Source organism: Spodoptera frugiperda, chromosome 11 (assembly GCF_023101765.2).
Source record: "Spodoptera frugiperda isolate SF20-4 chromosome 11, AGI-APGP_CSIRO_Sfru_2.0, whole genome shotgun sequence".
Taxonomy (NCBI): Eukaryota; Metazoa; Arthropoda; class Insecta; order Lepidoptera; family Noctuidae; genus Spodoptera; species Spodoptera frugiperda.
In genome coordinates, this window is record NC_064222.1 from 10519916 (window position 1) to 10543903 (window position 23988).

The following is a 23988-nucleotide window of genomic DNA, read 5'->3' on the forward strand; positions in this document are numbered from 1 at the left end:
TTGAGTAAAAGTATCGAATGCAAAGTATCGAGTACAAAAGTATCTGTATCGAAAGGTAAAATACTCGATACCACAAAGTATCGATACTTTTTTCGTGTCCCTAATTAAAACTATAAAATGTCAAAACAGTAAATCTAAGCATAACCTAAAACTTTATGTAATAATTACGAAAAGGCATTTATAACAGCATTCATTTACATATTTATTTAATTTTCTACACTACGACTTAGCTATGACTGTGTATTTATCAAGAATTGCGTTTAACACGATTCGGTGCGCAACACCGAAATGTTTTTTTACGAATACGATAGTCGGTTTTGTAAGTCCAAAAACTCGTTTGTTTTTACCAAAAAATGATTTATTTAGTGTTGCTGGGGTTGGAATTGTGAGGAATTATTCTAATGACGCGATACAGCCGACGTTGCCGATAGAAAATGGCACATTACCGATTAAAAAGAAGATAGTCCATAAGAAGGCTAGTCCTGAAGAGTTTGCTCACAAAGAGGGTCATTACCTCACTATGGCCTATGCTACAGCGAATGCCTATGATTTAAAAAGTTTGAAAGAAGCCCTGGTCCAACAGAAGCTGTATGAACCGGGAACGTAAGTAATTTGAGTCATAATTTACCCACATTTGAGAAAAATGCAAAGATGATGTAACAATTTGATAAAGAGAGCATGGAGAGATAAGAGAAAAAATACTGGAGATGTTATGAGAACATGTGACAAATATAAAAAAAAATATTAAAATAATTTATTTACAAAATAGTTGATAATACTCTTTAAATAGTTCCCATTAAAACTATACCATACTTTAATCATTAATCATGTTTTTCAGATTAAAATCAAATGAGTTAGGTGATGTGGTGGTTGCTAATGCAGTGTACAGTGTGGGCACTGAGCCCCGAGAGATTATATTCTTCCGAGAAGGAGGCATAGTGTTCTGGAACTGCACAGAACTAGAGGCGCGGAATGTACTGGACTTTGTGAGGCCGTAAGTAGACTTGCACCTAGTTTACTACTAACTATCACATTAATGCATATGCTGTGCTGCTAGGTAGGCTGCGCGATATCACCGTGTCTGCACACTGTTCATGATGAAGAGTTGGTCTGTGACTCAAAAATAGTACAGCTTTTTTCAGTATATTTAGACTTGCTCAAAAAATGTATTGTCATTAAAAAGCAACCACAACATACTATTTTAATCAATCTTTATTTTCCTTTGGCACACCAAATTCTTTACAATCAATGCAACCCCTATTTGTTTATGTTATTAACTACATTCTAATTGAGCAATACCTGACATATTTAATCATCTTTAAGAATGTGATTCTTATAATATTTTATTTCTTTGATTACAGTTTTGAAATAGACAGCTATCCCAGGGATGTGGTGGAAAAGGAAAGAGAGGTCATGACTTATGTTTATCATCCCAATGTGTAAGTACTTATTGTTTCTTTTTAATATTTCGTGAATAATGGGGTTAGTATTTCTCCACACTTATTAGGGTACTCTAAGAAGGAAGTAAATATGTTTCTTAACTGTTAGCAAGGTGCATGTAACCTTAAGTATTGCAAGCATTCATTGGCCATAGAAGTAATCACTTACCATCAGGTGAGCTTTCTTGCTACACCTTTTCAATAAGAAAAAATGCTGTGCTGCATTTTTTCTTGAAAATTGCTGGTATAATATCTATTTATGCTATATACCCATAGCATTTCACACATAAGAAATTTGAAAAAAAAAATGTGTTAAGAGCATATTACAACATTGAAAACTCTTGGTCAAAAATAGTATTCTAATAACTTAAGATTAAAACTAAACATTGAATATTTCTCACACAAGCCGATCTAAGAAGTCTGGATCTCAAACAGCTGTGATTACTAAAGGGAGCAGGTGTGTTGTCCAAATTGTAGTTTATACTTCTATGTAGTTATTTAACTGATTATAGATACAGCATGGTTTTTGTGGCACTTGTAGGGTGCTTTTCCACCAGAGATGTGTTATGCTACATGGATGTATTGCTATATGATAGCTTCTCTATTATCGATAAATTGAGCTGCGCATCTTCTTCGCACAGCTACATAGCTTAGTATCGGTGGAAACGGTCACATAGTTTTACAGCTTAGCTATTACATCTTCATAACATAGCTACATAGCACATCTCTGGTGGAAAAGCACTGTTAGGTTTGAAACACATTAGTCTTTATGTTTAGTATCCTATTTATCTATTTGTTACACATTGTTGTATCTGCACCTTTGCTCCCTTCCCAGTAGTGCATATGCACCCATAAAATATTCCTTTTGTGATTTTGTATGAATAAGAATGTTATGCACTCCTGAAATGATGTAAAAATCCACTGTAGATACTCCGTGAAGTGGTTATATGTGTATTTAATTACATCTGTACATAATAAACTTATAGATTTTTGTTATGTTGTAGGAAAAAGTGTCATTTGCAAGAATCATCATTTGTGTTGGTACCAAAGAGAGACAACTCATTGGAGAAGTACACATTCAGGTGAGTCCACTCTTTCATGGATGTTATGGACTGAATTAGATAAATATTTTATTTGAAATACACAGTTAGTTTATTTAATTGATTACATAATTATGTTGTATGAAAGGAAATTTACTTAATTACTTTCAAAAAGAGACTATATTTGATTAGATATATTTCCCTATGATACCCATATACCACTGGAGATAAGACGGGTTGTATACTTATACCAAAAATAAAACCAAACGTGGTCAAATGTGGCATAGCATATCCTTGGTCGAAAAGCTCTTATTGCACCCGGTTGTCGCCAGTCAGCTTAATTTTGACAAAGCAATATGAATGCTGTACCCAGCCACGCGATGGTGCAGTCTGCGCGGCTGGGCGCGTGGGAGTCCCGGCTGGAGGCGCTGGCCACCGCCGTCAGCTCGCACACCGCCGCCATGCAGCACGATGGAGCCGCGCATCTCGATAAGAAGGAGGTACATTACCCAACATATTATTTGACCTAACAACGCCTTATAACACCGCCGTCAGCTCGCACACCGCCGCCATGCAGCACGATGGAGCCGCGCATCTCGATAAGAAGGAGGTACATTAGCCAACATATTATTTGGCCTAACAACGCCTTATAACACCGCCGTCAGCTCGCACACCGCCGCCATGCAGCACGATGGAGCCGCGCATCTAGATAAGAAGGAGGTACATTAGCGAACATATTATTTGACCTAACAACGCCTTATAACACCGCCGTCAGCTCGCACACCGCCGCCATGCAGCACGATGGCGCCGCGCATCTCGATAAGAAGGAGGTACATTAGCTAACATATTATTTGACCTAACAACGCCTTATAACACCGCCGTCAGCTCGCACACCGCCGCCATGCAGCACGATGGAGCCGCGCATCTCGATAAGAAGGAGGTAAATTGGCTAACATATTATTTGACCTAACAACGCCTTATAACACCGCCGTCAGCTCGCACACCGCCGCCATGCAGCACGATGGAGCCGCGCATCTCGATAAGAAGGAGGTACATTACCTAACATATTATTTGACCTAACAACGCCTTATAACACCGCCGTCAGCTCGCACACCGCCGCCATGCAGCACGATGGCGCCGCGCATCTAGACAAGAAGGAGGTACATTAGCCAACATATTATTTGGCCTAACAACGCCTTATAACACCGCCGTCAGCTCGCACACCGCCGCCATGCAGCACGATGGCGCCGCGCATCTCGATAAGAAGGAGGTACTTTATTTAACATATTATTATTTGACCTAACAACGCCTTATAACACCGCCGTCAGCTCGCACACCGCCGCCATGCAGCACGATGGCGCCGCGCATCTCGATAAGAAGGAGGTACATTAGCCAACATATTATTTGACCTAACAACGCCTTATAACACCGCCGTCAGCTCGCACACCGCCGCCATGCAGCACGATGGCGCAGCGCATCTCGATAAGAAGGAGGTACATTATACAACATATTATTTGACCTAACAACGCCTTATAACACCGCCGTCAGCTCGCACACCGCCGCCATGCAGCACGATGGCGCCGCGCATCTCGATAAGAAGGAGGTACTTTATTTAACATATTATTATTTGACCTAACAACGCCTTATAACACCGCCGTCAGCTCGCACACCGCCGCCATGCAGCACGATGGCGCCGCGCATCTCGATAAGAAGGAGGTACTTTATTTAACATATTATTATTTGACCTAACAACGCCTTATAACACCGCCGTCAGCTCGCACACCGCCGCCATGCAGCACGATGGAGCCGCGCATCTCGATAAGAAGGAGGTACTTTACATAACATATTATTTGACCTAACAACGCCTTATAACACCGCCGTCAGCTCGCACACCGCCGCCATGCAGCACGATGGCGCCGCGCATCTCGATAAGAAAGAGGTACATTAGCTAACAATTTATTTCACCTGTGTGACGACACACGATATATAACGCCTAAATGCCTTAAGAACTGACGAATGAGTATTGAATAAATTGAATAAAAATTACCCTGTGTCTCTGTTCCTGTGATTGATTTTCCTGTCGTTGTTTCACATCGAGTTCTGTTATAGGTTATACACAGTATTACAGTTAGAATTAGTTTCCAAACTAGAAAAACTTTGTAATATGGTTTTAGATCAGTAAAACTGCCACTTCCTTAACTCACCCCTCGCGCATTATCGCATTTTGCGACCACTGGACAAGGAAAGCAGTATAAGTATACCCTTTGTAAAAAATATTTATTTTTCCCCAGGTGGTTCGCAAACTAGGCGAACTATTCTCCCTCCGGCACCGCTTGAACGTGGAGTCCGACCTCCTCGACACTCCCGACTTCTACTGGGAGGAGGAGCAACTCGAGCGACTCTACTCCTCCACCGTCGCGTACTTCACTATCTCCAGGAGAACCAGGGTAAGATGACACTTGTAGCTATAGGAAATATTAACAGTCTTAGCCAGTTGTGGATGATAGAAAATACTGACAGCGAAACCGAAATTCAGCTTACTGTCAGTTAGCTGAATTTCGTTAAGTATCAAATAGGTTCTAGAATCAGGAGAAAAACTAAGGAGGAGTTGAATTAGGCACGCCACATGATCAGGGGAAGAGATAAGTGGAGTAAAATGGTCATACAATCATGGTACTCATGGAATGGAGACAGAAAGAAAGGTAGACCACAATAAATGGTGGGGCGACGACATCAGACAAGTCGCGGGTATATCTTGGTACCCCAAGAGTGGCCATAGAAAGGCCAGAATGGAGAAGACTAGAAGAGGCCTTTAAAATAATACCAGTAATTTGTCTAAAATAAGTAAATATTGATTCCATTACTCACCCTCATCTCTCCTCCATCAGGTTCTAAACGAGCGTCTCTCCCACTGCGTGGAACTTCTAGAACTGCTGTCATCGTGGGCAGCAGACAGGCACCACGTGCGCCTCGAATGGATGGTCATCGCTCTCATCCTCGCCGAGGTCTGCTTCGAGCTTCTTCATCTCTTCGAAAGGTGGGTCGCCAGGAGCGAGGTCGCGGACAGCTAGAACAGGCCCATTCCAGACCCACTTCCAACAGAAGTGGTTCTGGAATCTGGAATTTCCGAAGAAGTGCTTCTGGAATCTGGAATTTCCGAAGAAGTGCTTCTGGAATCTGGAATTTCCGACGAAGTGCTTCTGGAATCTGGAATTTCTGATAAAGTAGCTCTGGAATCCGGAAATTATGATGTAGAATTAAGTAATTTAGAATTAGGAAGTAGTGATTTGTGTAGTGTTGGTCTGGAATCAGCGATTTTGGAAGGTAAAGCGTGGAATGTTGTGAAAAATGTTTATTATGGGGATTGTATTCATATGCATAGTTATTATTCAGCATTTTGAACAAGGTTTTTAACATATTTCTTTTTTAGTTAGTGTAAGTTTTAAATTAATCGAAATTACGAAGCCATTATAAGTTTAGACCAAAGTTTTTAATGACAAGGGATTAAATTGGACATTTTTAGTTATTTATATTGTTGTAAGTAAATTAGGGGATACTTACTTTAAATTTTGTTAAATAAACTAGCTGTTTAAATTATGGGTGGAATTTTAAATACAATAAAATTATTATTTAGTAAATCTTTGTTATTTGTGATAACGATAGATAAATCGCTACTTTTGACTGCTTATAGAAGTACCTAGCAATAGTGAGCTAATATAATGTTTAATTAGTTTGTAAGTATGTACTTTCTAATTATCTAATGTTATATAACCAAAAGTTTCATGCCATGCCCCAGATATTGTCTTTAATTTATTAATTTTGTCAAAAAGATATTTGAAAATGTACCTACTTGTAACTTGTGATAGTTTTGGCAATAATATCTACATTAATGGGATAAAAAGTTACACTATTGATTATTATGTAGAAAAGATTCGAGTTTATATTACAACGCCTGATGAAAAATGTCACGCAACTTTTAACTGTGTAGTGATTTGCTAACAAAATATTATCAGGCGTTTGTACAAGTTGCTCTTTCAATCCCGATTAAGATAAATCGACTAAGTAAAAAGTTGTGTTATCGCATAGTTTAACTAATGTTAGGAATGTAAGGTATTTATGTATTGTAATGTTATTGTATAAGTAGATTTATGCTTCAACTTGTTTTTGTATCAAATATAAATATTATGTTGAATCTCTAGAGTGTACTAATATTGATTTGGAACTTCAAAGTCCGTTAACTGGCTTAAATATGAAGCAAGTACAAAGAAGAGATGCCATAATGTGATTGTGCATTTTGACAAAACGAATTGGCTCTGCCCAACGGTATTATAAGTAAAAAGGGTGTAGATAGGTTATAACTGCGCTCAAAAAGTGGCACATTAAAATGTGGAGAATTGGCTAACGTTTGTGTAGTATGAAACCGATAGATGAGAGCAGCGTACTTTATTACGTCCCGTGCTTCCTATAGTGTCACGCATTATGTTAAATAAAAGCGAAATTCAGTTATGATATCTCTTTTTTGTATTTTCTTCCCGTCATCCTCAAACCCGAATTTCCTGCTCAAGTAATGCACTTGTAACTCCTCTAGTGTTGCGGTAGCCCATTGGCGGTGTTAATTGCTTACTATCGAGTGACACAAATGCTCGTTTGCCCCCTACCCCATAAAAAAATACTAAAACTTAGTTTGCGCCCTTATTTTGGTTTTAATATAAAATTGTAACAACAGGACATGAAATGTTTTGTGGGATTTCATTCTTCCGACTCGTGGACGGACTGAGCCATGTCTTCTCAGCGGATATTGAAGTGCTTTGAATTTGCTCCCTCTTACTTTTTGTATAATATACCATGTTTAGTTTAAAATAAAAATCAATCAAATACATAAAATGTGTTTCATTATTAGTTTGAGTTGGATTGTATTTAGATTATATAGTAGGTATTAAGCTTGGTAAGAGTCGTGGGATGCAGTGGTGTCTTTCTGCAAAGATGTCATATCGCATAAGGAGGCTGTGGAGAGGAAGTCGGTAACAACACAGTATAAGTCTGACAGTCCCTTTCGTCCTCCTCAGGCGAGGCACCATGAGGGATTTACCTTGAGGTATAAGTATTTGAAATTACAGCACTTTTTTCTTATGAAGGTTATAGGTAAAAACAATCTATTGTTGACTTTATGAACGATGAATTCGCCTTTGAAATGGACATAAAATAATAATAGGACGATTTGACAACAAGTATTGCCTTTTATCCCCGAAGGGGTAGGCAGAGGTGCACATTACGGCATAGGTACAATGCCATTGTACAATGTACACCCACTTTTCACCATTTGTGTCATAAGTCCCATGTAATAGGGGGTGAGTCTATTGCCATGTACTGGGTACAATTACAGACTCCGTGCAACCACAGAGGAATTTTCGAAAAACCGAAAAAAAACCATCACTACTTTGCCCGACCCGGGAATCTAACCATCTTGTCCGGCTGCCCGACCCGGAAAAATAACCCCAGACCCTTGTCCGGCAGTCGCACTTGCGCTCCGCTAACGAGGCAGTCTAAATAAAACTGTTTCATAAAAATAATTGCATGCATAACCAAAAGTACTTCAATCAATTACATATAGATACATTATCAAACGTCAACACGTTTCGATTCAATTGTAACGTGTTCCATACAAAAGGGACGGTCGCGTGTCCGGCCCGCAGTCGTGCCGTGTCGCGCCGGATACGTCACGGACGGCGCCGGTCCGTGACACGTTTGCTATCGAAGCCGCTAGGTGGCAGTGCGAGCGGCGCGGACTTTTATGGATGAAATGTTCTAAGAATAGTAGGAAGGACCACCCACGATGTTGTGTTTTTTTATTGAATGTGTGTTTGTGCTGATTTTGTCCAGAACACTGCAGAGAAAAGGTGACGAGGTCTTCGATCAGGTATTTCGAGTTCGCAGCTAAAAAGGTGTTTTTGTAGGATAGAGTACAGTAGACGGATCACCTGATGGTAAGCAATCAGTACCTACTTATCCATGGACATTCGCAACACCAGGAGCAGAAGCAAAAGGGGTAGGCAGAGGTGCATCTACACATTATGGCACAAAATGCTACTGTACAATGTACACCGACTTTTCACTATTTGTGTTATAAGTCCCATGTAATAGGGGGTGAGCCTATTGTCATATACTGGGTGCAATTCCAGATTCCGTGCTAGCACTGAGAAATTTTCGAAAAATAGTTACACGATAAGTGGTTTCATGATACAATACGAATGGAGATTTTATTGGATTGAAATAGCATTGACATTGAGACAGGTTTCAGGAGTAAGCGCCCTGATATAGCGGGTGTTCATGGGCGGCACCGATCCCATCAGGTGATCCGTCTCCTCGTACCTTAAAACGCGCACAGTCCGACCTCATCACAATTAATAATACAATACCTAGGTTTGTAGGTTTGTTCGTAAATCGTGGTTATTGTGTATTGTCACGCGTTGTGGGGTAGGCAGTACAGGTACAAGTGTGACGTGACCCCCTTCCCTTTAATGAGCTACTGCTATAGAATGCTAATCGTGTCGTGTTGATAATGTTGTAAACTGGCTGTTGGCCTTATTTTCTACTGTATTTACGTGTTATGTGTTTAAGGTATAACACGATAGGTAATTTCATATTATAAGGTTCATTGTACGGTTGCCGTATTGACGGCCTATATCGGTACGCACGCACGATACTTAGGTACTTGGTAAGAATTCCTTGTGATCGACTGTATAATTGTTCAAAGTCAAAATATCAAAGTCTTTACTTTTTTAAGTACTTTGTTACTTTTTTATTACAACTATCGAGAGACATACTAAATTAACTAAAAATCACGGTTCACTCAATCAATTATGATGTGGAAACGGTCTGTGACTCGAAACTAGTAGAGCTTTTCATTAATTTACGTGAGTAAGGTTAAAGACAAAATTATTAATTTTAAATAGACTGGGAAGGCACTTTTGAACGTCAATATGTTGTTGTTTTAGATAAGGGTGTATGTTTAGGTGACAATGTGTAGGTAGGTTTGTTTGTTAATGGGATACATTCACAAATAAACTCAACCAAATGTTTATGACTATGTTAAAAAAAAAAGGTATGAATAAATGTCCTCAAAGTTCTGTGTGATGAAAATATCAAATTGTTAGCATTAGCATGTCTGTCTTTCATTATAATAAAAATGAACAGCCGCATTTAATTAAGTCGGGAGCGAACCAACATTTTTACCAACAAGGCGGTCAGAGGTCGTCCTGTTCCGTCAGTCGGACACGATTCATTACTTTTTCACGAGATCCTGGCTCACCGTTGTGGTTTTAATGTTTTACTAATTAAAACTGATCTCCCTTGTCAGTATGACGCTTTATCATTTATTTGAGTTAGAGCAAAAGGTTCATAGAAATAAAAATGTCTGTCTGGCTCCAAAATTTGTCAAAATAACTGACCTGGCAAACTTCGTACCGACTTCAACAAGTAATTCAAGAGCAAAATGAGCCAAATCGGTCCAGCCGATCTCTAGTTTTAACGAGACTTACAAACAGCAATAGAGTTTAGTTTTACATAGTCGTAGCATTTCTTCTAACATTAATTTAAAAATCTCTTTTGAAGTGCAGACCACCAAAGAGTAGGAAACTACAGGCTTGTGTACCTACAACGAACTTTGGAAGATAATTCCATGCGAGTTTCCAAAGAGGCGACTTCCTATCTATTGTTTTCTAACCGTACTTAAGTACGACCCCTTAAACTAGCGTAACTTGCTAAAGAGGCTTCTGCCTAGCATTTTTTGGAAGTTAAGCGTGACATTACACTGTTATATTGTTGCGTGGTAAGCACACAGCCACCTATCGAGTGAAGCATCCTTGTCATAACAATATATTACGGTATTTATGACGCTGCGCCCTGTTATGGCGTTTTTATGGCACACGCTTGATTTACAGGTCGGCGAATTTTTTCAGAGCGTTTATTGATATTTTGGACATTACAGAAGGTGGTAGTTGGGTTCGGTTATTAATTAAAGTACTTGTTCTCCAATACTAAGGACTGAATAAGTTTCCATAGGATTGGTTAGCAAATGCTTAGCTGTGGCTTTTATGATCTCTGTTGTCTACCTAGTTCAAAGTTGCCAATGAAGGTAAAGCAGTGATTCCTCTGGTGTTACGGGTGTCCATGGGCGGCGCTGATCGCTTACTATTAGGTGACCCGTCTACTCTTTTGCCCCCTATTCCATAAAAAACAGCACTATCAAAAATCTTGAAGTATAGATTGTGATCGATGTCTATAAAAGAGTTTTTACTTCCAAAAATATCGCAGATTTTCACAAAGAGTTAATGTCGAAACTTGCTGCGGAGGTTGATTGACTCATAATTCACAAATTTCGCACTCGACGGCTCGGAAACAGATTAAACGTTAAACTAACAGGCTCTGACGTCGTGTCAGGGGATAATTATATTTAATGGCCTTCGGTTTAGGCTTGAAATCCTTTAAACTTAAGTTTTGTAGGGACACTATAAGAACTGCGTATCGGAAATCTTATGCAGATTCAGCGACTAAGTATAAAGACACTGGTGAGAGATGATTAAACGTCTTTGTGGTTATGAGAGTGATTTGTATTATTGGTTCCACTCCAGTGGCAGGCGTCCACCCAATTTTAGGCGACCCTAATTTCTAGCCCTAGGCCTAGCCTTTAAATTGCATCATGCCCTTATTCTGCAGTGGACATCTTCTAGTTGATTATGTTTATTCTACAGAAAAGGTTCCTGATTCGCTTTAAACGCGCCTAAAAGGATATCATCAGTTCCTAGATGATATTTTATTCAATAGGACTTACTTAGTGATTCTAAATCCTCCTGTAAGTCCAGCTCCAATACTACCAGAGAGCTTAGTTGTTAGTTTCCTGATTAGGTTGCAATATTCTTGCATTAAATTAGGAAATTCTCATTTCTAAATCTCTGCAAATGCTTCCAGTGTGATTGATGAAGTCTAGCTGTGATACTCAACAAGGCATTAAAAGCGACAAGTTCTGTAGTAGATATGTTACGCTAGACAACATACTAAATAGGGAAGTTCATAGTTTACGCGAGATGTAGTGAGTTTACTATCAGCTGATAGCGTGTCGCGAAATATTCCCCTCGTGTCCCCTTGTTACCAGCACGCATGCGCGACGCCGCCGCCCGAATTCTACAGCCAGTCAGCTGTCAAACGCCGGGGTGGTCTAAAGGCGACATTTCTAACCAAAAACTACGACAATTTATAACATAAAAAGAGGTTATAATTGTAAAAAGCTTATATTTTGACTGTTTTTTTATCTGTGTGCGCGATTTTTGGTGTAAAATGTGCGTTTGCTAAGTATTTTCTGTGATGTTATGTTAAAAGATTTGCTAATCAGTGTCCGGGTTTCAGTGCAGTGTTAGACAAAAAACAATCTAGGTTTTGTTGTGTGATTTCTAGATTTTTGCTTTGTTTGAGGTAAGTTTTTGTTGTTTTATGTGTTTACGGGTTGTCGGCGATGATTTCTATGCTGTTTTGAGGTTGGAGTGTTGAAAAACAATACTGTTTTTGATTAATGATTATTTGTTTTGGTTTTGCAATAACTTGATGTGTTTTTTATGTAAATATCGGTGATATTTCGTATGAAATAACGCCTGATTAGGTTCAGAAACGAAATCAATTGACTTGATACTTACTTACACTGTCTATAAACAGTATCAATGTTTGTAATCTCTCGTGAAATACTGACAGGAAAGCTATGCGTAAGTTGATAGTTTTCTACGTACCTACTACCCACATAGCATACAACCATTTTCCAAAGTTTTTTGCAATTACTATTTCAAAACTATGGGCGACATGGGCACTACTACCTTTTCTACCAATTTTCAATTTAGCATCTTTCGCAGGTAACAAGAAATCCCCAAAAACATTTCGGACGGAAAGAGTTTAATAGATTTTTTGCCCATATGACGAATAGCAAAAATCCGTGCGGCCGATTCCAACACTACACTTAGCGCAACATTTAACATGAAATGTTTTTGTGGGATACAACCATTTTCCAAAGTTTTTTGCAATTACTATTTCAAAACTATGGGTAACCGACTATTTCTACCAATCAATAGAATTCGCAGGTAACAAGACCGCGGAAATATTTGAAATTCCACCACTCATAGCGCCATAAAATCAATCACCCTAAATCATAGATAAATACCGAATAAAGTGTTCGTATCCGCAATACTTCGCACCTCATCTAACAGAACTGGACCCAAGACGGTCACAAAAAGCGGTTGATTTATCCCCGCGTCCGTCCCGCGGGCCATTATTTACATTTTTTGTTTAAATCTTAAGACGATCTGCGGCCAAGATGGCACGCTCCTCTCACTGCCAAGGTTTTTGGGGATCGTTCTTTTGAATGCAATAATCTTTCTCCTGGTCTTTATAATATATCAATGTGGGAGAGCCATGCTTTGGTACGAATGGGTCGGCTTGACAGGAGTGATGCCACTGCCGACGTGACGTAAACCGACGTGAAACGACGCTGGCGTAGTGTTTCGTTGTGTGAGTGAGGTTACCTGGGGCCCAATTACCCCTCGCCCCATACCTAATCTTCCCAATGCCCGATTCCTCAACAACCCTTAACTCCTAACACCCAAAAGGCCGACAACGCACTTGTAACACCTCTGGTGTTTCGGGTGTTCATGAGCGGCGGCGATTGCTTACCATCAAGTCGTTTACCGGCTTATAACACATAAAAAAAAATATAAGTAAGAGGGTTTGCGATAAACTCCACACTTGAAAGGCAAGTTGCAGATCGTAGTTTAAAAGTTTCAGGTTTATCAAAGACCACTTCTCTACAGTCTGTCAAAGGTGAAAAGTAGATGTAGGGGTGATGGCAAAGTTGCGGACAACGTAACATGTTACCGGGGTTCCGGATCAAAACAAGAGAAGGAACGGGGTGGTTTTAAGTCAGTAAGAGTCTGACTCTCGCGTCACTCAAGGCGGGAGAAGTCATTGGATGATTTCCCCCTCAAAAAAAGAGGTGATGGCAAAAGTGTCCCACTCTGCCGTCACTATAGTCATATTCTATGATCACCGAATTCATATTAGTTAATAAGAGAGTAGGTACTGATGTAAGTTATCGATTGATCCAGTTTCGTAGGACGAAAGTACGCGGAATTCAATTTCTCTTTCGTTTGAACCCGAGTTCGACGCCGAGGGCACGTAATTTATTCCGAGACGGTTCTGGGTGACATATTTTGTTCTTTTATATGTAGTTATGTGCCTTAGATAGCTTTTCGGATGATGAGGCTGTATCTTAGTTATCAGATTATTTGAGGCATATTGGATGAAAGGTATTTTATAAATAGACGTTAGGCTTTTTGGGTAAAAAGTAGGATATCTTATTGTCCAGCCTCATAATAAAAAATACATTTCTACCACATAGACTTATGACTGCACGTTGGCGCGGTGGCTGGGCAACTGGCTGCCATGCGACGTGTGGCGGGTTCAAAACCCGCACAGAGCAACTCTTTGTGTGATACACAGATTGTTGTTTCTGGTCTGGGTGTGATGTGTATGTGAAATTGAATGTTTGTAAACGTATCCACGACACATGAAAAAATATTAGTGTGGGACAATGTTTAACCTTTTGAACGCCAATGGCATGTATAGATGTCATGCGCAAGCGTGCCCTGTGCGCCACCGACATCTATAGATGCCAAGAAACAGATCACAGAGAAAAACAAAATAAACACATTAAATCATTACTTTCACGTGTTTTATTGATGTATCTTAAGAACTGAATACCCAGTTATTACATAATTGTACACAGTGAACAAAATTGCAATATAGTTATTCTAATATTTGATTGATAAAAACAACTTAAATATCGGCTAAAAAAGAATGTTCTCTCGCGCCAATGGCATGTATACATGCCTACTAGTGATGTAGTGTAATTCAAGTAATATTAAAACTTCAGCTAAATGACTCGCTTATTTTTTGTAATAACTATTAAAAAGTATATATATAACCTTAGTCTCTGAGAAAAAAGGTAAATCTACTATATTTTAAACTGAAAAATTCTTGGGTATAATAGCATATTTACTATATTTTCAATATTATCGACATTCCCTTTTCGCCAATCATGCGCATCCCTAGCATACTACCGATATGCAATCCCTTCTGCGCCATTGACATGTATAGATGTCGGACTCGTGACGTCGTAAGCGCGTGCCGTGTTTTTAAATGCGGGGAAGTTGCAAAAAATATTTTATCGAGTACCTACATTATAATTGCTATTTATTTATTAAATTTTTGTTATTGATAATAATTATAGATAATATACAATTTAGTTTTAAATTTTACGATTCCAAGACTGTTAGTGAGCATAATGTTTTATAGGTACAATTGTTGATTTTTATATATTTTTAAGTTTCACGTAACCTTTTTCAATTACAAGGCTGTTAATGAGCATAATAAATAAATACGATTGTTGATTTTTTATATTTTTAAGTTTCATGTGACATTTTACAAATACAAGGCTGATATTGAGCATAATAATTATACACAATTGTTGATTTTTTATATATTTTTAAGTTTCACGTGACGGTTTCAATTACAAGGCTGTTAATGAGCATAATAAATAAATACGATTGTTGATTTTTTATATTTTTAAGTTTCATGTGACATTTTACAAATACAAGGCAACTATTTTAAGAATATGAAAGTGTATAAATAATATCACTAAAATCTGTACCTATTTAGCAGTTTTCAAATTTGATTACCTAATACATAAATGAACTCGATAAGTTACATTATTCAGCTACATCCCTAATCATAAACGAGAGATTTAAAAAAAATGGATAGTTGCCCGCGCCATTGGCATGTATACATGCCAATGGCGCGTAACTGATAGATAATAGTGCTGTAACTTGCTGCAATTTTATATGTATTTTTGTGTCTCAAAAGGTTGATATTTTATTGATACAGAAGAATCCGTTTATTATGACTCCGCCTATATTGACCAACCGGTTATTATAACGTAATTGCATGACGAAGTTTGGTTTTCATATAAAATTCTTTATAAAAAAGTCGGATATAATGACTTCCCTTACAGTGACATGCCGCTTTATATGACCCATTTTTAATAAATTATGTCCGGTTATAATGACCGGCACGATTCTTTACCTTCAATAATGTTCGTTAATTCCCGACGAATTATTATCACGATTTGTCCACAGCAATATTGAAAATGATAATTTGACCATAGCTATGTCTTCTATACACAATAGTGTGAGAGTCTGTTTTTACAATAAAATGAAGAAACAAAAGCAGACAAAAATTACAGATTACTTACAATAAAAAATACACTTGTATGTGTTATTATAATAATCTGCTGATTACGTGCAATTTTGATTTTGATTTAATATGGTCTTACACATATGCAAATATACTATGTTTCTGTATTAAAATACTTAATACATACATATTTACATAAAAAAGATTTTCATTTATACATAACGCTTTGTATGACGTCCGCTTATTATGACGTGTTTGTCAATTCCTTTCGATGTCATTATAAACGGACTCTACTGTAGTTGCTATTAATGTGGTCTTAAGTTTATTACAGTGGGAGATTAGGTTAAATAAATATTCTTTTTATGTTATAAGCAGTTTATTCAAAAAAAATTCAGACGAAAATTATTACTCACTTTGGTTTATCGATAACATTTTGGAATCCCTAATATTTTCAAGGTTATTTCGTTGAATTTGTGGCTTGGCGTGGAGGGCACAGCGAAGCGTTTATGCTCTGGCGGTCAAAAGGTTAAAAAAACATAGTACCTCTATACAAAACTTAAAGTGTTCTTCATATAATCAGTTTTAAAGACATATTTTTATCGTGTCCCATTCCCAGTCATAATTTATCCCTTTATACGGGCCCAGTGATCCGAAACGGCGATCGGTTCTGTCACAAAGCAGGTAGTTTAGTCCCTTGCATCTTTTGACCTTTGCTGTCATTGTTCGAGGACTATGGTGGCATGGAACCCATTATAACCCCATACAGTGCACCATATACCCACGTAGCCATTCACAGCATTCATTGGTTTCTAATTGGTCGGCAGTTCGTGGAAATTCTGTGTTATGGGTATTTAAAATTCAATATGGTAGAAAAAGTCCGTTTGGTTCAAAATTATGATGAATTCCTTAGATTTTGTTTTTGATGTTGAATGTGTATTGTGGTTTTGTTACGGTATTCTTGTTGAATTTGTTTTAGTTATAGGTTCTAGTTTGGTTAAATATGTATTAGACTTTTGACCTAGCGGCTCGGGACAACACCCTTTTATCAAAAAAATACAAGAAAACACGTTTCTAACAGAAATTAATTGGACATCTAAAAGGTCTTTTTAGCTATGCCGGCCGATGTCATCTTTACTATATCACCCACAAGCTACAGGACACCCGCTTTAGAACATAGACCTCTCCCAATAACTTCTAAGATAAGCAGTTTGGAAACCTCTGCGTCCAAAAGTTTGCCCGACCCGGGAATCGAACCCGAGAACCCTTGTCCGGAAGTCTAATATTCGTAAATAAAATCAAATCCGTTTATCAGTCATCTGCAATTCTGCAATCCAAATGCTAGTATTATCCCCATATCCCAAATTATGTACTAATCAGATACGGCTTCGCAATATCCACTAACTACCTACATTACTTTTACCAATTTCTTTATCCACACTTTTGTGTAGGATACCACCCCTCATTTCGCCATTATGAAATCAAAAGCTCCCACAATATAATCACAGCTTTAAATCCTCCATCTTGATTCGGAGTGAGCCATTTAATCCTTATAGACGCTATAATTCAAGTTTACTTACGGTCCCACAATTATTTCTAAGCTAAATATGATTTAGGGTGAATATTCAACCCTATTGTTATGAGTATTTGGATAGAAATTCGATCATTTTGTAGCTTTTTTTTGGCAAATGTTAAATGTATGTTAAATTTTCGGTCATTTGGATTTGTAGTAGATAGATACATAGTTATACAATTATTTTCTTATTATTGGCCTTTATGTCTGTTTGAAACACCATTGGAAGTCAAAGGATTTATATTAATTAATCGTAAATTAGGCATTTTAGAAAAGAAATTAAATTTTCCGTCAGTAAAGCGAAGTGCTCGTTCCAAAGTGTAGCTTCAAATGGAGAAGAACGAGCAAGAAACTACATTTATATTTATACTAAAAAATATTTGTTAAAGACGATAAAATATTATATAAATAAAAGCATAACTGTTAATATATTATTAGTTCGTTTTAGTTTTTTGTATTTTAGTTATAAAATGCAAAAAAGCATTTAAAAAATATCGTAAAACAATGAACAAAAAGATAACCGCGACCCTGCCAGGATTCGAACCTGGAATCTTCTGATCCGTAGTCAGACGCGTTATCCATTGCGCCACAGGGCCAGTTGATGAGTCAGTCGAAATTACCGACCGCGTCCTTGTGGTAACTAGACCAAGTTGAAAAGTGATTTTGATGACGTCATCTCAATGTCACAGATTATATAAAACGTGTCTATGAATAAAATGTATTTGTGTTTGTGAATAATATTAATAAAAATTAAGTCAGTTTGTATGTGGATTTTAATATTTATGTAGGTAGGAACTATTAAAAATATTATAATTATAAGACATGATTACGTCGGATTTTTTTTTTTATTTTTTTTTTACTATGTACTTTGATACTAAAGTAATTTTCTCATACACCAAGCGACTTAAGATTAAAATCTAATTACCTTTAGGTAAAACGAAGCCATTTAAAAACCTACTAATATAATAAATAAAAAACCTTGAAACAATAAAAACGTACGTACAAACGTACATGAAGCTAATTACCGAGTCGCGACGGTTTGGCCATCGATCGCGTCGCGGCGGGCGGGCGGCGCTCTAGGGCGGGACACGCTAACGTCGGCGGCGTCCGCTACCAAGTGCAGATACACTTATACTTTTATATTAAGTAAGCTTTTTATGTATTAGGTGGGAGATAGAGAATATTATTGATATGTTGTTTTATTCTTTATTCGTCTTTTGTGTTAGTGTTCTTCTTGTATTTATACATATATCTTTTTTATCCGAAGCTGCGGTCTTAATCCTTAACGCGGTGGTTTTTAGTCTGTAAGAGTTTGTCACTCCTTTTTATCAGCAATTACAGGAGACTGTTTTTCATGATCTAAAACCCGTAACAGTCCATTGCTGGACTTCGAGCTTCCTCTGCCTTAACAATTAGTTATAATTCGACTGCTGCGTAACTCGGCGTAACGTGTAGCGGGTTCGATTCCCGCACGGAGCAACTCTTTGTGTGATCTACAAATTGTTATTCCGGGTTTGGGTGTTATGTGTATGTGAACTTGTATGTTTGTAAACGCATCCACGACACGGGAGAAAATCCTTGGCAGGCAGGTTGAAGATTACAGTATAAAAGGATCGGGATTATTAGGAAATGCTGCTGCCTAATCTCTGTTGCATAAGTTCTAAGGAGTAGTCCCTTTAGTCAGCACTTAAGATACCCGCGGAAGGAGTAGACGTGGTGGCAAATGTATACTACACACCTTGATATTATGATCATCATCGGAATGAATAGAAAATAGGAAAAGCCGGCCTCTACTAGCTATTTGTTGCTTATTGGCGTGTAAAAGTGTTATTTTGTAACCTACTTGCAGAAATAAAATTCATTTATCATTATTTATCACACAATAACCTTCAATAACACTGTATAGCCAGACACAGCTCATTGTTACAATCGATACCAACCATTGATTGTTATGGCGAGTCCCTCTGGCCGTGGACTGTGGGCTGTGGGGTAGACAGACACGCGACGTCTGCGGCCGACAGTGCCACTTGAACTGAGAGGTCTGTGAGTGTTTGCACTTTCCTTTACAGGGGTAAGGTCAGGGTTTACCGTTAGTAAGGGAAGTTGTAGTTTTCATTGAGTATTTGAGCAGTGCATTGGAGTTTTGGATGGTAAATAAGTATGGAAGCTAAAGAAGGATCGTATGAGTAGTAGGTTGCACGCTCTGTGCATTTTGCTTTCTCTCATGTGTGTGTGTTGTTGTTGCTTTAAGTATGTGTGTAATTGATTAAAGTTTAATATTTTGGATTTGTTTTTGTAATAAATTGTGGTTCAGTGTTTTCAAGTTTTACAGTCGGTTGCTAAACTTCAGAGGAGTTTTCTTGATTGGGATAAAGTTTTCCATATCTTTTCTAGGTTCTTTCTTGGTTTGTTAATAAGCTCATATTATTACGTAGGTGACAACATCTAGTTAGATTCGTTTCGACTTTGCTATTAAGTTTTTCAAACTAATTTATTACTTAAGTAAAGTTTAAAATAATCTATTGAATCTATTGATTATGTTAAACTTTGAAATTACAATCCCATAACCTTTATTCCTTCTTTTAACTTTCATCTACTGAACTAACATAAAATGACTGACTAATGAAGTTTTACTACTGTAAAAACCTAGATACTAGATAGTCAACCGTCTGCGAAAAAGCAGACCATTTTTACATTTTTTCATGAATCATACTCCTCACTGCGACACACGTCTGCCCTGACTCACTTGAACTTACGAGTGCAGCTTGAACATATGCTATGTTTACGACTGTTGTATGCTAAGAGAGGGGTGGCAGAGTTGTGTATTTATGTTTATTTTGTTTTATATCCATTTTCATTTGAGGAAAATGTCGTAAAATATTGTTATGGCATGTTTTTGTGAACATATGGAGTTGTTATGGTAAATTCTGTTTTTCACTTGTTCGTTGGGTGAGTGGGTTTACGCGTTAGGGTGCTTTGACCAGAGATGTGCTATGTAGCTATGCCACAAAGATGTAATAGCTAAGCTGTGAAACTATGTGACCGTTTTCACTGATACTAATCTACGAGTATGTAGCTGTGCGAGTAAGATGTGCTATGAAGATGTGCCGCCGCAAAGTACCTGTGCGAGGAAGACATGCAGCTCGAGTATGCGATGTATCGATAGTAGGAAAACCATTCGTAGCACGCACCTTATCATATAAAAAAAAAAACATAACTTAGCTGAGTCCGTTTCCATTAGTGTTAGTCAATAATTCTCAATATAAACACGTATATTGTATTCTACAGTTCAAAGACCATTTCAAGACTTACTTTAATGAAAATTCAGTAAAACGAACCTAACACAACCTTTCAGGTTTATGTAGAACCGCGTTCCCCCACAGTATTGATTAGGTTCTAATATTCATGAACTGAAGGCCGCTGAACGCTTCGATCAAGGCCTTCAGCTTACAGGTTAAATATGTAGGTACGTACTGAGTAGTAAGAAACTTGGATTTATTTTGTATTTTGCGATAGAGTTTTGGCTTTTGACTTTATCGATATTAATATACAATGTGATAGGGGTGAGACTTCTAACCCGTTAAGGCTGAGTACTACATCTAATTATAAAGACAAAAGTCGGGGGTCAAAGGGGTCGAATCCCCTCCCCCTAAAAGTTATGGCTATTTTAATATTTTTTTTACTTTTTTTGATATCAAAGGTTGTATGCGTCGTAGAAACAAAAAAAAAACGACAAACGGTAGCTAATAACCTTGGCTAACTAATTCATTACTTTTTTCATATGTTTGATAATGTTTTGGTGAGAAAAAAAATCATTTGTGAATTATTTTTACCGGAAAAATCACTAGTTTCCAATATTTTCAATTAGGGGTTCAACCCCTCATATTATTTTTTTTGTCGATAAAATTAGATGTAGTACTCAGCCTTAACGGGTTAGAAGTCCCAAGCCTATCACATTGTATAATCGAAAAGAAATTAAAAGATGATAACACATAGTTAGCTCCCATTTCCATAGTATTCCCGAGATAAAAAAAAAAAACTGTTATATGTCCTTTTAAGACTCAAATTTGAACTGAACCGTTTGTAAAATTAAATTACTTAGTAGCAAAACTGTGTTAGGTAACTACGAGGCTACATCTAGCTTTTCAAACGACCCTAGGTCTAACAAAAACCTAGATCCCCAGTTGACGTAACGAAGCGCTCGTTAGAGTCTGTGTCGGCACTAATTAATGGAAATTCATTTAGAATCCTCCCCTGCTCTTGTAATTGGCAAGGACAGGCACTGTGACACGCTGCCTGAATGTAATTAGATGGGTTGGTGCTTTTATACGGGAAACTTTTAGAGGAAAATGTGTGTTTTTGTTTTGAGAAAGAAGTGAGAGAATGCTATGCTGTGGTTCGTCAAGAGAAGTAAGCAATGTAATTTAATAACGTTTGTCTTATTTTTCATCCCGTTATTAGTCGTGTAGACAGTGGAAAAATGTAAAATTTTGAGTATTTAGAAATCTAAACCACTAAGTATAGATATTATTGTAACTTTCGTGAGACATACTAAATTAACGCGGAATGCTGCTCATGAATATGAGCCTCTAGCATGGCTTGAAACTAGTCGAGTTCCTCGTCAAAACATTACGTGAGTAAGCCGATAACATAATAATTAACTAATAATAGATTTTATTTTGACCGATTATGAATTCGCGACTTCGTAGCTATAGGAATAGGTCGTTGCCAATTTTACAAAAATATGACTCAATCCTGCAGACGATTTCACCTCCGAGATATTGCTACGTTCAAAAATATTTTAAGCTCCTTATTGAAAAGTTTGAGCGCTAGATTTTGCGGCGACTGTAAAATTCTGATATGGCTGCCAAGTCTTCGGATTGAGTGTGCTTTATGTAAACTCATTTTGTCTTTATAGGTAAGTCTGTTTAATCTATTTGCCTTCGGGTAAATTACACTCGGATCTCGGTGTAAATTACCCATGATACGAAGAATTTAATTAAACGTTGTTCTCAAATGTATAATTATTGGATTGTCTCGTCACAATATGAGACAATGGAAATGACGCTATACGTTTCAGTAAACGACAGCTACGACTTTATGTATGTATCTAAGCATGATGTATGTATGTAATTAGATTTTTTTGTCATACAACTAAATAATAATTTGATAAATTGACTGCACTGTTGGCGCGGTGGCTGGGCAACTAGCTGCCGTGCAACGTGTAGCGGGTTCGATTCCCGCACGGAGCAACTCTTTGCGTGATCCACAAATACTTGTTTCGGGTCTGGGTGTCATGTGTGCATGTGAACTTGTATGTTTGTAAACGCACCCACGACACAGGAGAAAATCCTAATGTGGGGCAACGTTTTTTTTAAACTAAAACTAATAAATTAAGCGACATCCTAAGAATAAAAGTTCAATACCAATGTGCTTCAAACAGTGATTCATTTGGTATCATCATCATCGTATCAGCCACAAGACGTACACCGCTGAATATAGGATTCCCCCTATTGTAATGGTTTCCGTATATCCTGTATATCATTTATCATATAAACACAACTACAAGGCACAAGTACTCGACTACAAGTTAAGTACATTAATGCATTCATACGCGCATTTCCGCTGCGCACTGCACGATTGATTGACTAGTGATGTATACTGTCTTTCATCGAAATACATCGATGTTTTAGGTGCTGTGTGAAAATTGGTTATTTACGTTGAAGGTTTTAAAATTCAATCAATTTAAAAGATTATAAAGTGGTGAAATGATCTCTTTAACCTAAGCATCAGACCATTTCTGGCGTTCGCTGTATGTAGACCACTCCGATTGTACCTACGTCACTAAGCTCGATTAACGACGTGCAATCTATAGTCGAGCTTTTTTGATGAGTTCTCTATAACTAATATTGTTTGAGTTATGATCCAGTGTTTTTCGAGATGCCACATGAAAAGGACACAAACAACAAGTATTACCAGTATCGACAACTTTCCTTATCGATAGTGTCTCCTCACTATCGGATGCAGTGAATTCATCTCAATGGGCCGCGGGTCAACTGGGCTCAAATGTAACAACAACTGAACACACGAGGGATGCTGGCGATTTACTTATTAACTTATTGTTATTGTCCGAAGCTGATTTGTTTATCCATTGGGGAAATTATGAGCTTATGAGAAATGATAAAAAGAGACAGAGAATAGAGACTATAGAAGAAGTGACAATATACATTTTATTCCACGAAAGGTTAAGATGAAGTCACGCTAATGTGATTCGTCTCCCCAATCTCCGATTCCCCAACATACCTTAAATTCCTAACCCTCAAAGGGCTGGCAACGCTTTTGGTGTTTCGGGTGTCCATGGGCAACTGGCCGTAATTGCTTACCATCAGGTGATTCGTCATGCTCGTTTAGCGGCTTATACCAAATGGAAAAACGGAGAAAACTATGTTTAACCCTTTAGTCATTAAAATCTAATGTCCCACTACATTAGTTAAATGTTTGAACTAGTTCAGTTAAACGCAGGGTCACAGTTAATTAAACGAAATTAATTATGATTGGTCGGACATGGGGGCTGCGGGTTTTAAATTAAGTTATTTCGATTGCTTACCCGACCAGGGAGTGAAGTGTACTTAATGGGTTTATGCTCTCAAGT

At 37.8% G+C, this 23988-nt stretch overlaps 2 protein-coding genes and 1 non-coding gene across 4 annotated transcripts in view; 2 read left to right on the plus strand and 1 right to left on the minus strand.

Annotated features, from left to right (window-relative positions):
- The first annotated feature begins 95 nt into the window (after positions 1 to 95).
- Positions 96 to 6782, plus strand: LOC126911232 (required for meiotic nuclear division protein 1 homolog). 2 transcript variants are annotated; one of them, XM_050697082.1, is made up of 8 exons: positions 96 to 603; positions 839 to 994; positions 1362 to 1439; positions 1846 to 1896; positions 2444 to 2521; positions 2853 to 2979; positions 4771 to 4926; positions 5368 to 6782. In XM_050697082.1, the coding sequence occupies exons 1-8, from the start codon at positions 233 to 235 to the stop codon at positions 5548 to 5550; spliced, it is 1200 nt and encodes a 399-aa protein (XP_050553039.1). In that variant the 5' UTR covers positions 96 to 232; the 3' UTR covers positions 5551 to 6782. The 2 variants fall into 2 exon arrangements, with proteins under 2 accessions (XP_050553039.1, XP_050553040.1); XM_050697083.1 differs by lacking the exon at positions 1846 to 1896 and having other exon boundaries at positions 100 to 603.
- Positions 6783 to 11754: 4972 nt separating this feature from the next.
- LOC118274467 (GAS2-like protein pickled eggs) overlaps positions 11755 to 23988 on the plus strand; it is a 155119-nt gene continuing 142885 nt past the window's right edge. Inside the window, exon 1 of the mRNA XM_050697059.1 lies at positions 11755 to 11947. The gene's annotated coding sequence lies outside the window, so the exon portion shown is untranslated. The remainder of the gene's footprint in view (positions 11948 to 23988) is intronic.
- Trnar-acg (transfer RNA arginine (anticodon ACG)) lies at positions 17860 to 17932 on the minus strand. The gene has a single exon. It is a non-coding gene; the product is annotated as a tRNA-Arg (tRNA).

Bases quoted from the DNA above. Each gene is read 5' to 3' on its own strand.
- LOC126911232 (XM_050697082.1), top strand. From the start codon at position 233: ATGACTGTGTATTTATCAAGAATTGCGTTTAACACGATTCGGTGCGCA. The intron at 2,980-4,770 runs GTACATTACCCA...ATTTTTCCCCAG, and splicing joins CGCATCTCGATAAGAAGGAG to GTGGTTCGCAAACTAGGCGA. The intron at 4,927-5,367 runs GTAAGATGACAC...CTCCTCCATCAG, and splicing joins CTATCTCCAGGAGAACCAGG to GTTCTAAACGAGCGTCTCTC.